Below are 14,486 nucleotides of genomic sequence, written 5' to 3' on the forward strand. Positions count from 1 at the left end.
TATTGTGATTGCAGTGATGAGGAATAATCGCTGTTTGTATTTTCATTGGAAGTTTAACAACACAACATGAGAGTGATAAGAAGAATTATTAAATCTATTAGAAGGTGTATTGTTTGTCATTTGATAAAGCTAGCAGTTCGCCCCTGCCTCCAGTCATTGTGCTAAGCTAGGCTAAACACATCCTGAAATCACCTGAGCACTGAGATATTAATACTAACTTACAGTAAATATAGATATTAATCTTTCCATCTGAGTGTAACGCAGCAAACAAGTGTATTCCCCCAAATCAAACACACACACACACGTTGTGTATAAATAAAGCACAACACGGACATATTTACCATTTTGTCCTGTGCCCTCGTCAGATCCTGCAGTACCTGTTCTATGATGCTTTCAGCCAGAGAGACACTCAGTGTTTGCCTCATTTCACTGGATGAAAGGAAAAACAGTCTGATTGCAGCAGTTCAAAGACTGAAGACACGGGGTATAATGACTTAAACAGTTATTTACAGTAATAAATAGATACAACTGGATAATTAATATCTGTATGGTTGTATTTCAGTCCAGCATGTCTTTCTTATCTGGACTGGAATGAACACATTCAGTGTTGTCCAAACATAATTTAGCGTAATCCAAAATATCAGACACACGTGCCTCTCTGTCACATCCATGATGTGTCTTGTTGCATCTTGTTAGACAGAAAACTCGTCGATGATACATCCAAGATGCAGTGACTGTGCCAGAGGGTGTTAGTCAAGAGATAGCATCAAGGCTAACTGCTGCTTAGCCAGAATGTCTCTTTTTACAAAGATCCTTGTACACTTTAATGAAATTCACTACAATGATCCTGTTATTAATATGCCTTTGTAAAATTTCCAGTTCCTGATGATGTATCAGTTGTTGTTCTGAACTGCATTATGTTGTTCAGTGTTTACGATATTTCCTGCTCCCTCTATGTAAACGACCACTTGCAACATATTTCCAGTGCAGACGCCTGCAGGGAAAGGCAAACAAATTCAGTCTTTTTCAGTTTTGAATGTTTTAGGTTTACAGTGAGAAAGGAAGTGAATAATCAGTTCATCTAACTGATGAGTCAAGGTCCTCCAACAGACGCCATCTCTGATCCTGATTAAAGGTGCAGTAAATCATTATTATTCTGTTCCTACACTATGAATAATGTGCTGACCATATTATACATAGTTTCTGTTTCATCCATTGAAACTGTAGCACACATGCAGAGTTTCTAGTGAAGTCAGATCACACAGCGTCTGAGGGAATTATCAGTGATGCTGATAAAACCGACTGAAACAACACTGTCTTACATAAATGTCATTACCGCAGTCTGTTGCTGATGATCTGCCCTGTGTTCTCCACCAGAGTGCCTCTCAGGAACGAGTGTGTCTGTCTGCTCCTTTTGGACACACACTCTGACAGACACTCGCACACACTAGACCGCTGGACCACCCGTGGACATGCGGCCTCCGCGCCCCTCATCAGGCCTTGAGCCAGCTCCTGGAACACACAGACGGGGACGTGAGCATGGCCGAGGCACCAAGCCTGAACTGGGACTTTACCAGCAAACGTGAGAAATATCAGAGCATCAGTTCATATCAGGCTGTAACTAGAACATGACACTGGCACGTCTGTTGTGAAATAGTGGATATAAAAACTAGTAAATTGTCTAATTTATTTTCAGGTTTTGTGCATAATTTAAAAACAGATAATATAGATTAATAGATCCATAAAAATGGATTCTTATACCACCGTGTGACGTTTCGGGTGCAAACCCCTTTCCTCTGATGTCTGAAGAAGGGTTTGTGTCTGAAACGTACTGTTGTTGAAGGAGCTCTCAGAGTCAACAGGGATCAGGCCTTTTAGGAACTCCTTTCCAATTACCTGCACTATTTCTTCATCTCTGGATGACCCAGAAGTGATTCTGTCCCCGGTGTCTACTTTGTGCACTGCAAACCACCATCACATTGTGCCAAATAAACAAATAACTGTCTCAAGGCATAACTATGGAGATTTATGGGAATTACTTAATGTAAATGAGACTATGAGCCGATTTACACTGTGAACAGGTGTTTGTATGCATGTTTGATAAATGCAAACTTTGATTTATTAGTATTAATAGATATTTATCTATCTATTCTATCATAAAATTAGAATGTGTGCTGTGCACAGGATCTAAGAAGAGAGCATTGTCTTCATTAAAAACAATGAATTGATTATTACATTTCAAAACAAAGGCAGCATTTATGTTCACTGTAACTGAAGTATTAACATCTGTCCACTCCTGCTGTGTAAAATGGTTTTACCAAAATGATGATGCCTCCCCAAAGATGGCTCCCCGGAAAAGACAAACCAGGTAAAGTAGCTATGATGTGCGCTGGTAAATGTCAGAACAATGGCGGAGATATCAAAGAGTTACTGTTTTGCTAACTTCCTGTTGTGTTTGAAACAAATGAGTCAGTGATCGTCCAGGAAGAGCCGGGATAACAGAAGCTGTAACTGTGCCTTAAAAACAAGACAGCAGCCTCTAACAGGCGTTAACCCTGCTCTGTGATGCAACACATTATACTTTGTGAAGTAGTAAAGCCTGATGATGATAGGAGCCTTTATTGTGGTCACTGAACAGTGTGCCACCCTGTGGTGCGGCCTGCGTGGCGAGGTGAACAGTGGGTGTGTTTGAATGTGCACCTGTATGCTTCTGTTGAACTCATCACTCAGCGCAGCGGCGGTGTCGGCGAGGATGCAGTTCACCACGTCCCCATCGGAGGCACACTTCCTGCCGGCCTCGTACAGGGAGGGAAGCAGCTGCAGAGGGAGAGACAACAAAAATGTTAGCGGCATAAAGCGTCGTTTACGCTTACTGGACACTTTCATAGACAGCCACGCAATCTGAAGCAGCCCAGTTAACCCAGTTCTTTCCTCCTCCTGTTTGTAAAATGGGAGGGCCAATCATTACGCACACCATCCCTCCATACAATGCAGTTCAGTACAACACCCCCACTAACTATGACCTCAGGAATAAACATATGGTCAATACCTCTCTGACAGTGTCAGTCAAAACTGAGCATTCATTTATGACTGTTGTTACTGCATCAGATGTTAAAGTGATGATAATTCCGGCTCCAAATGACACATTTCATTGCGGTTTTCCGCCTGTACCTTAAAGGACTCCCTGGCGTTGTGCAGCACCTCGTGTGCTGCCAGGATGTCGGCCTGGAGTTCCTGAACGCTGCAGTGGTTTAAACGTTGAAGGCTGTCCTCCAGCTGCCGACACATGCCCCGCACCAGCTAATAGGGAGGATAACCGAGACAGACAGAGCTGAAGATACAGACCGAGACAGACGCCGTCATGGGGGCAGGGAGGCCAGCAGATGTGTCTCAGTCAGAGAGCTTCACCTTTGATATGATTGGATTCAATTGATTGATTACATATTTATTATATTTACCACACATCTGCATGTATGACAGGTATAACTATCTTAAAATGTGTTTTATTTGGGGCTGATCAGCCATGACACAGGTACTGTTACACAACTCTTAACCAACAGAATAATTCCTGTTATTAATAAAGTAAAAACGAGTTGCTGCAGGGTACTCTAACGTTTCTTGGTTGCATTACATTATTTGCTGGAGTACCATTAGTCACTGTTACTGCTGCTGCTGTTTGCTCAAGAGCGTCCTCCACACCACTCTGCACCTGCTGTGGTTCTGCTCTGTTTGTGTGCAGCTTTAGCTCACTCGTTCCCAGTGGGCGCTTGTGTGCAGTGTTCCTTGTAAGGTACCCATGATGTTCCCCTATGCTGCATGTTAGGGTGTACAGTATTGCCACAGCAAGAAAACATGTTCTGGTCGAACCAAACTATAATCTAAAATGGTGAATGCAAATGTAATTTTCAAATTCAGGCCAAAGAAACACATGTTAAAGAACATTAGAACCAGTTGTTACTGTTCTCAGTTTCAGTGGGGAGTTTAAGTACTTCCCCCTGAGCTTTCTGTCACAATGACAAACTCAGATTTAAGTCACTTCTAGTTGTTAACCTTTATTGTACTATATGAGAGTACTATACTACAGTACTGAGTACTATATCAGCAGTACTGCTACTAACCACCAACTACATGTTATATTTCCATATGATACTTCTTACCTTCTCAGATTGTTGAGCTCTGAACACTTGCTGAAGTTCCACTCTGTCAGACTGCGTCTGGTTGTTTCTGTCTAAACACTGTTGGATCTGCACACACACACACACACACACACACACACACATCCTTAGTGTACACTGAATTATTGTTTGGTTACACGTGTAGGCTAATAATATTTTAACCTGCATCCTTCACCTCCACAAACTTGTCACTGACACAGAAACAGGATGTGATCACTGACAAATGCGTCGTATATACAGCACATTCAACTTCTTCAATATTATCCAACATGCTAACCACACACTCACGCACTGACCTTGTGCAGAGCCTCTTTTGTCCTGTCAGGGTTGCTGCGGTAACTCTGTGTGATATCAGCCAGGGGGAGAGACACCTGCTGCAGAGTGAAGTTCCTGCACAACACAGAACCCCTCCATCAAAACGCACATCCATCCAAAGTGGATCCATGGATGGTAATGACGGTCTATCAGTCGGTCTGTCGACCACTCAACCATCTCAACAACTATTTCAGGGTCATTCATGGTCCCCAGAAGATGAATCCTGTGAACTTGAGCCTCAGCTCTCCCTCATATTTAGTGGCATTAAGCAAATATTAAACATCAGCTTGTTGGGATGGTCACTTGTGGGCACGCCTGGCTACATCCACACTGAGCTGCTAGTACAGTTGTAGACTATTTAGATTGTAATTTACATGAAGCTGATGTTTACCTCAGAGCCCTGAAAGTCCTGAGAGATTGATTTTTTTGTTGCTCACACAAGGTTAAAAAATGTTTTGCTTTGTTACAATCCTGGACAATGGATCAAACCCACAATGTAGTATTGATCCATTGCCCAGGATGTAATGAGCACAGCAGGCCTTGCAGTGTTTGTTTCTGATACCTAGCTGTCACTAGTCATTTCTGAAGGTGCTGATTGATAATTGAAGCTGTCTTGAGATGATGGTATCCTGACCAGCATGTTAGTGCTGCCACTAGCAATAAGATATTTTTTGGGATTAATCAACTTTTACTGTTGTGTGACTTAGCATGGATGTGTGCATGTTTGACCTCTCCAAGGCGTCAGCCACATCCTGGAAACCTCTGGCAGTTACATTGTTTCTGTCCCATGACAGAGTCCTTGAAAGAGAGAGAGACAGAGACACACACACACACACACACACACAGAGAGAGAGAGAGAGGTCTTTGCTATGACACTACTGCTGCATTGACAGGTGCACCATGCAACACTGAATGTTATTTTCAAACAGTGAAATGATGACATCTAGTGGCAAACAGTAGACCCACAGCTTCATGTATAATTTTAGTGAGATGTGAATAATTTGGGTTAAGATGTCGTGCAAAAAAAGTTCCAGTAAATTGCTGTGTTGACATGAAGTGGAACAATTTCCATGTCAATGTGTTCCAGAAACAGATACCACCATGACACTTCCTCTGCTTATTAAAGGATGAGGCTGGCATCACCCGGTGATTCACAAAATACGAGAAAATGGGATTAAAAGGATAGTGGCTGCTGTGCCTCGAATCATTGTGTGTCCAACATCTTGGCTAGTGTGTGTGTGTGTGTGTGCGTGCACCTCAGTCTGGTGTTGCTCATCAGAGCTTTAGCCAGCATTTTGGCTCCAGTGTCTCCAATGTTGTTTCCACTGATGTCCACTTCAGCCAGAGCAGCGTGACCGCCCAGAGCGCTCAGCAGGATGTGCATCCCTGCCTTCAGCTTGGAGTCACACACTGATAGAGACTGCAAGGGCTGAACACACACACACACACACACACACACACATACACCACACACACACACACAGACACAGGTATAACAGAAGGTGAGGGAAGATTTACGATGCCTCATTTACTAAAATGAAAAGCTAGTATTAATGACAGAGAGTGTCACTCACACACTCTTCATCCTGAATGAGCTGAGCTATACGATGAAGAACGTCAGTGAGAGCTCTGGTAGACAGAAAAAGCTCATGTCAAACCAAGAAAACAAGAAATATGACACAGGCAACAAAGGAAGAAAGCATTAAATGAAGGAAAGAAGAACGGGAGAAACACGACAGCAACAATTCATCAAACTAGGCTTTGAAACCTCCAGTTTTAAACTGAACCTTCCTGATGCAACACAGTAAAACTGCACAGGTCAAATGAAAGGTATCCACATGCAAACAGCTGTTTAAGGGTGTTTGTACTATTACTTATGGCTATGGCTACATCCACACTATTACAGTTTGAATGCGTATCTGTTTGCTACGTTTACGTCCACACTCTGGACTCTGGAGTTTTACAGCCCCTAAAAGAGACTGGCCCCTGTCACAGATCATCAGTCATAGTTGAGATAAAAGACAGTCCTCCCAGTGACGGGCCTGCTTTACAGCTCTTGCTCATTCGGGTGGGCTGCTGTTGAATTTTGTGAGTCTACAGAGTTTTAACCGTGCTAAAAACATTACAATCAAATAGGTTTTCCCAAAAATCTAGCAAAATGTTAAAAATGTGGTCTATATTTTCTATATCATTCATGCACTTACCTCACTGAAAAGACATTCAGATTGAGTTTGATTAAGTTTTGGTCACCAAATTCAATTTTTGTTGAATTTGGTGTCCCTCGCTACATTAGATTTGATTGATGTCCAAGTATGGCATCTTCTCATTAGAGTAAAAAATCAGACATCGTCATCGCTAAAACAAAATATGATTAAATAATTCCTCCCCAAAATTCAGATAAGCTTGCAGTAGTTATTTCAGCTCTGCAGATATCTTAGTGAGTTAATATTTGGTGCAGATCAAATGATTCATCTCGAGTTAACTGCTCCGGCTGTCTGTGTGCACGGCTTTCTGTACATACGTCCATGTGAAGAGCTGCGTCAGGAGCAGACATGGTGGTGCACTAAAAGGATCGTGTAATGGAGCATGTACAGCATGGCTCTGCATGACGTCGCCCAGACCTTGACTTCATGGCAAAGTTCCTCCCCAGCGCGAGGTGCCGAAGGGAGTGACACCGACCGACCGACAGAACCAGAGTCACCATGTCATTCTCGAAACCTGCGGGCAGACAGGGCGGAGAGGGAGCAGCACGGAGGGTTTAAATGACTCCATCAACTCTGAGACAAAGCTGGAGAGAGGAGGCCAGAGTGGGTGGTGGGCAGCAGCACAGCAAACATTAAGGTCTAGTGCCATGAAAATCACATTCTAAAAGTGTTCTTACTCTACAACTGCTCAGTCATTAAATAATAAATAAACTCATTCCACTTCCTGGTGCTAATGTGAAAACAACTTATGGAGGCAGGATGTTCTATAACACAGCACGAAGTCGAGTAACCTGAAGCCTTAACAGCTAACCTTCCACTCCAGCGTCTGGGCAGCATCCCTCCACAATGCCAAAGAGGTTTTTTCAGAAGCTAAATGTGTGTGTGTGTGTGTGTGTGTGTGTGTGTGTGTGTGTGTGTGTGTGTGTGTGGTCTTGCATACCGTTGTCAGAGATATCCAGACTTCTGATAGCTGTAGCTTCAGAAATGTGCTCCTGTATCACCTGGGCCCCTGCTGAACGTAGCTACACACACACACACACACACAGGTATAACAACGACAGTTTGTTGACTGTGGCTTATGCTACTGAGTATCACAAGTGAAAACAGGGCTTTTTGTAACTGTGCAAGTGTGTGTGCTCTACCTCACAGCTACTGAGGTCCAACTCGAGTGCGAAGAGACGAGTGTTGGTCGCCAGTCCCTGTAGTAATAACCTAGTTGCAAAGCAAAACAAGGCAAGTCAATACGTGAAATTGGGAAGGCAAAACACTCACGTCTCCACGTTTCAGCCAGAATGAGACATTTGTGGTAATAAAGTACAGTTTCATGTTGAAAAAGTAGCTTATATCATATTGCATTTGTTGGGAGAAGACACACCTGAGAGCTTGTGGAGGTAGCTTGGTTGCAGACAGGCCCACATATTTCAGCTCGCAGCTCTGACTGAAGAACTCTCGAATGCTCCTGGTCACCTCCCGCACCTTTCTATAGAAGCACAAACGTCACATACAAACACAGTCATACCCTGTGTGTGTAGGAATGACATCCCTATAAAAATGTCAATAAAGCACAAATGGTTACCAATGTTTTCCTGTAATGCACTTTATCAACCACACCATGAAATTGTACTTTAGCAGGTTATAGCATCTGATTCCACGTGTTGATCCATTAATACTTCTGGTCATGTCAGACTGCTACCACACCTGCACACTAGTTGTCCTCAGTGTGTCACTTGACTCATCACCTGTTTGCACACCTGCCCAGCATGAACCCTGTTAGTCTCAGTACACAAGGCACTCCTGACCAGCTCGTCTGTGTTGCCTGAGCACTCCAGCCTTCGCACCGTTGCGTCTGGCTACAGAGCTTTTAACACATTGCAGCTAGAAAAGCATCAATGCAACCAATAAGGCTTATTAATGGCTTAATGTAATTTGGGTGTTACCATCCCTTGCATGTGGTATACTGCATGCAGGCTCATTACTGGGACACTGTTAAAGCTATTAGCTCCACCTTTTCTCCAGATGTTTGAGAGCTGGAGTCAGTCAAAGCTATATACTGTACAATGGCTCTTAGGTCCACATATTGTGATTGCAATCTATGCTAATTATGCAAATACATCCGTGCAGAAGTAATGAGTCTATTAGTGCAACAGCACTGACTCAGTAATGCAGAGAGGATGTTAAGTTCACAGCAGCTGACAAACTGAGCTGGGACAGTGGAGCTGACCTGTGGCTGAAAGGATTCCTGGCCAGGTTCAAGTGCATGAGTCTGTAGCAACATCCAGCAGACAGGGACACAAATAACTGCAAGACAGACTTAAAGTGAGTGTTATGTACAGAAAGAGCACAGACGAGCAATACACATTTAGTCAGTCAGCGATCAGTAATAGTTCATTAATAACAAACATTTTCAAAATCACAGATAAATACAAGATTCAGGCTTTCAGGCCATTCCCAGGCTTTCTGAGGGTCCTGGGTACCTTGTTCCACGATTCCCATGACTACTGTGCCTCTGATTATAAAATAAATTAATAAAATTAGACTTTTGTCAAATGTTTTAATAGATCAATGTAAAGCACCACTGTTTATTTTAGCCGCTCGTCACGTCATCTTGCCAAATAATGCTGCATAAAAGAAAAAAGTCCTTCTGTTGTTCGTTCTCTGCATGTTCCTCTGAAAACACCAGTGAGTGACAGGAAGTCTGTGATACCCACACCACTGTTCTCTGCCTCCGTCTCAGCCCACATTTCACTACACATGGCTGATGGCTGGCTGGATACTGAACGCTTTGTCCGTAGAGCTAGAACGTTATCACAGCTAGCTCCAACACTAACTCCACCCGAAGCCACAAATTCACAGAGATGGCCATCGTATCGACCTTGTCCCCTGACAGCACGCTGATTTTCCAAAATGATTGATTATCACTGATTGTTAGGTGAAGCAGCTTTAGACGAGACGAGCGGATATGAACATCAACCTGAACCGTGTCTCACTGACCGTGTCCAGAGGGCAGCTGGTGTCACTGAGGTCCAGATGAGACAGAGAGTTAGTACTGGACAAGAACTTGAAGAGAAACTGCAACACACACACACACACACACACACACACATATACACAGGCACACTTAATGTACATACATACTGTACAGCATATGTTTAATATGTTTGTAGTAAATTCAATGTTATTCTCACAAACCAGTATTTGCCGGGACATGTGGAGCGTCCATGCCTGCACATGTAGCAGGATTTTCAGTCCAACACTTAAACAATGTTTGTGTCCATTTTTATATTGTACTGACAGAATCTATTACAACCAAATAAAAACTGGATGCAGTCAATTTAAACAAACTGTGTTTACAGACACACTAAGTGTCCCTGAGCCCATGTAGTAACATCCTTTGTATAATCATGTGTTCACAAAGAGTTGAACCTCGCTCCATCCTCACTTGTGAACAACTGAACCGTTCCAGGATGCTCCTTTCATACCCAATCATGATACTATCACCTGTTACAATCAACCTGTTTACCTGTGGAATGATCCAAACAGGTGTTTTTGGAGCGTTCCACTACTTTCCCAGTCTTTTTGTTGCTCCTGTCCCAACTTGTTTGAAACATGTTGCTGCATCAAATTCAGAATGAGCAGATATTTATAAAAATCAATGAAGCTGATGAGGTGAAACATTAAATATACTGTCTCTGTTCTGTTTTTTATCATATTCTGCTTTAATTATATTTTACGCAGCATCCCATTTTTTTGGAACTGGTGTCGTACAACTGTGCATCGCAATATCTGCTTCTTTTTTGTTACGTACAGAAATTATTGGGCACGTGGGCAACCACAAAAATCTAAACAATAAAACCCAACAGCTGTCAGGGCTCCAAACCTGCAAAAATACATTAAGTGAACAGATAACTTGAACTTGTGCTCTCAAGTCTCATCATCTGAAGTTAAACTGGGTGTTTGTTGGTTCTCGTTGTTGGACACTGCAGAGCTGTAGTCTGAGGCTGAGTTACCACAGTCATCGAGCCAGAACCATACTGCACCTGCATATCTACACCTCCACCTCTGACAATACGTGTATTTCTGCATTCTTTGCATGTAAAATTATTCTGGTCTTCAATCCGAAGCATTTGACGTGAAACACACACATAAAGCTGAACGTACCGTGGCCTCTTCAGTACCCAGGCTGCCGGGGTTACCGGACAGATCCAGGTGGGTCAGAGACGCTGAGAACAGCTGAGTGGAGGATAACACCTGACTCAGACAGCCGAGACCTGGAGACAGACAAATGGGACCGTGTGCAAATATGGATCATGTGGTTGGAGGACGATGAGTGCATGTAAAGACAAGTTTGTGAAATAATGTAATTATTTAGTCGGAAATGACACAGATGGTATCACAGGCCTGTCTGTCCCCTGTCTCATTCTCCACCTCTGCCCAACATACAGTCTATCTCTGTCTGTCTCTCTCTCTCTCTCTCTTCTTTCCAGGTGTGTTGAAGCTACAGCAGACTCAGCTCTGCCACATCCACCCTGTTAAATCACAGTTCCTCGATATGTCTACCTAGATAAACATATGTATCAAAGCTAGATCTACATTTACAGGCTCCTGTCGTGGAGAATTAAGCAGCTCGACTTGGGTCAGTTGCAGTCTAAAGACCTTTACGATGTTGCAGAGTTGCAAAGCTTTGACTTTTTGGTCAAATGGCAGTCTTTTGGTGGCACGGCAAGTTTCGATGTTTCGCCGTGCAACAGAAGGTTGTTGGAACTCAACTATACATTCAGTCTGAACATCTGCTTTAAACTTCACTTTGATAAAAGTCCAAGCCTGAGAAGGAAGAGCTGGGAGAAGTGCAGGACAGAGGTGAGGTGGAGGAGGTGTATGATGTCATATAGTACACTGTGCAGGTGACATCCACCTGCACTCTATATATCATCAGTCTCTATACTGCTTCCCCCGGTTTATAAAACTGCGATAAAAACACAGATCAAACTGAGTATGTTGTAGAATCTCTTGTGTGTGTGTGTGTGTGTGTGTGTGTGTGTGTGTGTTTGTGTGTACCTCTAGCAGTCATTGATACCCGCGACAGAGAAAGGTGCTTGAGTCCTTCAGCTAGATTCCCTAACTCCTGACTGAGAGCTACTACACCTAGAAATGAAAACACAACACAGCATGCATGCACGTACACACACACACACACACACACGCACACACACACACACACACACAGAGCATGTATGTAAAATGCAAAGCTGAATACAGTCGCCATCCCTTGTTGTATCACATGTACTGCACGATAACATGAATAACATCAATGATGGCTGCGTTCCATTTAGCAGCCGTCCATTTCACTGACTGACAAAACTTCACAGAGGAAAGCAAACAGCAAATGTGGCTGAAGATGGAGCATGGCTTAAAACGACTGGTCTGCTCTAATGCTGTGTTTATACAGCTCAGCCGTGATACATAAAAAGCCCACCTTTGTCTTCGATTGGATTTCCTGAGAGGTTGATGGATTGCAGGGTAGAGGAGGTGTGCTCCCGTAGGGCAGCTGCCATTTTAATCGCAAAGTCCCTGCAGCAGAATGACAAGGTTTGTTCTCAGCCTCATTCTTAAAACCAGACTTCAAATGAGACAAGACTAGACAGCCTGCTTAGACTGACATGTGAAAAACATGGGGGGTCCCATGATCACACTTTCGACACCATTTTAATCATGCAAGCTCAAAATGGTCAGCGTGCACTGCAACAGGGCACAGACATTGTGTGGGTAGCTGCTATTTTGGTTCACGTAGGTGCAGCACTGCCAAGTGCAAATGATCAGCATGACCTTGAAATTCTCTTTGCCCACCGGTGTTTTATTTTGGTGCTCAGTGCAGAGCAAGAAAAAGAGGTGGGAGCTTCATTTAAATGAGGCTGAAATGCACCTTTACGAGTCCTACACATCCACACACACACAGTCACACACAAACTCACAGCTTGAGTCCACTGGCCTCCAGCGAGAGCTCCTCCAAGCCGGGAGACCTGGACAGCAGGAAGGTCAGCTGCTGCTGGACGTCCAGGGACTGAGGGACAAGGACAGAGAGAGACAGAGGAGCACACGGTGAGTGGAACCTGTTCGGTGCAGAGACATGTGGAGATGCATCTTCCATAGATTCATCATCCATGAATCCAGGAACTAAGGGGGGCATTTGCTGCCGGTGGGATAATGCTCTGGAAGCAGTGAACACAGCATCACAGGTTTATCTCAAGTAAATCTTGTCATATATCTCAATACGCTCTGCCTCTTTGTGTAAGTGTTGCTCAGCTCAGCAAGAACCACTGGGAACACACAAAGAGGGACAAAAGACTGTAACTTTGGAAGACAGCCAATTGATTTGTCTGACTCAGAGTGTTGAAGCATCATTTCAGCTTCAGCTGAGCTCTAGAGCATGTTTTTACAAAGCCATCTCTTAGTGGATTAAATTTGGAAAGTATTACTCACGGCCAGAATGCCCATGATTCATTCTGGGGCCCATTATTAAAGGAGCAGTGCTCTGATTTTACACATCACAGTGAGCTGAGTTCAGTGATAATGAGTAGTGCCACTCAGCCTGTGAAAATAGATGTGTAATGTATGGTGGCTCTTGGGGGTGTGAGGTTTGAGAGACCTGGGTATTTATCAGACATGGAGGGTTGCATCATGGGAAATGTAAGCTCCAGTGTTCTTTGGACTAAAAGCCAGCATATCTCTGCTGCTGCTTCAGCTTTGTGGAAGCTCCTGTCAAATTGTTAGGTGACACAAATCCACACGTTCAGGAACCAGACAACAGAGTAATCTAATTTTGTCGAAAAATTGCCAGAAAACTGGCAAAAAAGTAGCAGCAGCACTTCATATGCAAAGAGGATCAGTTTATAGCGCGTGCAGAAAGTGACACAGTGTGAACGAATGTGACAGGAAGTGAATGTTCAGGTCAAAGGACCATCGTCAACACAGCTTACATTATTTGCACTACAGAGGGAGGTGTTTCTGTTATTTAGCCTACTCTCACTGATATAAAGGAGGTAGACAAAATAATAGAAACAGCTGTCAGTTTATTATAATACAAGTCAACAGCATCCTCCGAAGTGATCATCCAGTTGAATCGACACCTCTCTAAGACAAAAGCTCAACATGAGAAACTTGATGATGGGAGGATTTATCGCAGGTATTAGGCTGCATTAGTTTCAGCAGGCAACTGAGTTCATATAAAGAAAAGAAAAGAAAAGAAAAGAAAAAAACTACAGGCAGCCATATGAATCACTAGATGGACACCAGGGTCAGATATTAAAGATAACTCCTCATTAAGAGCATCTGGATGTCATGTTATTGAAAAGCACTGGGATGTTCTCTAATCCTTTTCTTTTTTCTGAACACAGAGACAACTGTTTCCTGTGGCCCTTCTAATGACAAATACTGCTGCCTGTAATTTCTTACTGTGTGTGTATACATGAGTACATAAAGTTCAAGACTTGTATTTAGGACACATGGGTGAACTGTATGCAGAAAACATGTATTGTCCACATACGCTAAAGTGCCCCCTGGGAGCCAAAACGCACGCTAAAGTGCCCTCTTGGACGCCAAAACGCGCTCTAAAGTGCCCCCTGGTAGCCAAAACGCGTGCTAAAGTACCAACTTCAGTGGCAAGGACACGCTATATGTGCCCTTTTTTTCCTTTTCGCCCCTGCCCTTCAACAAGTCTGTGCACGCCACTGCATGCTGGTTTCTTTATAGGTCTTGTGATCACATGCAGGTGGCTGATGAGTTCGTGTCAAACACC

At 43.4% G+C, this 14,486-nt stretch overlaps 1 protein-coding gene across 2 annotated transcripts in view; it reads right to left on the reverse strand.

Annotated features, from left to right (window-relative positions):
• The window catches only part of carmil2 (capping protein regulator and myosin 1 linker 2), a 51,390-nt gene that overhangs the window by 30,310 nt on the left and 6,594 nt on the right, over positions 1-14,486 (reverse strand). For both annotated transcript variants that reach the window (XM_041938871.1, XM_041938870.1), the window contains exons 10-28: positions 12,664-12,752; positions 12,168-12,262; positions 11,750-11,836; positions 10,853-10,962; positions 9,686-9,763; positions 8,916-8,992; positions 8,070-8,174; positions 7,837-7,906; positions 7,635-7,716; positions 7,112-7,208; positions 6,065-6,119; positions 5,747-5,919; positions 5,220-5,288; positions 4,472-4,565; positions 4,158-4,244; positions 3,172-3,300; positions 2,701-2,817; positions 1,337-1,512; positions 342-429 (exon numbers count right to left, since the gene is read on the reverse strand). In XM_041938871.1, coding sequence (XP_041794805.1) covers positions 342-429; positions 1,337-1,512; positions 2,701-2,817; positions 3,172-3,300; positions 4,158-4,244; positions 4,472-4,565; positions 5,220-5,288; positions 5,747-5,919; positions 6,065-6,119; positions 7,112-7,208; positions 7,635-7,716; positions 7,837-7,906; positions 8,070-8,174; positions 8,916-8,992; positions 9,686-9,763; positions 10,853-10,962; positions 11,750-11,836; positions 12,168-12,262; positions 12,664-12,752 — 1,878 coding nt within the window. The remainder of the gene's footprint in view (positions 1-341; positions 430-1,336; positions 1,513-2,700; positions 2,818-3,171; positions 3,301-4,157; positions 4,245-4,471; positions 4,566-5,219; positions 5,289-5,746; positions 5,920-6,064; positions 6,120-7,111; positions 7,209-7,634; positions 7,717-7,836; positions 7,907-8,069; positions 8,175-8,915; positions 8,993-9,685; positions 9,764-10,852; positions 10,963-11,749; positions 11,837-12,167; positions 12,263-12,663; positions 12,753-14,486) is intronic.

Source organism: Chelmon rostratus, chromosome 6 (assembly GCF_017976325.1).
Source record: "Chelmon rostratus isolate fCheRos1 chromosome 6, fCheRos1.pri, whole genome shotgun sequence".
Lineage (NCBI taxonomy): Eukaryota > Metazoa > Chordata > Actinopteri > Chaetodontiformes > Chaetodontidae > Chelmon > Chelmon rostratus.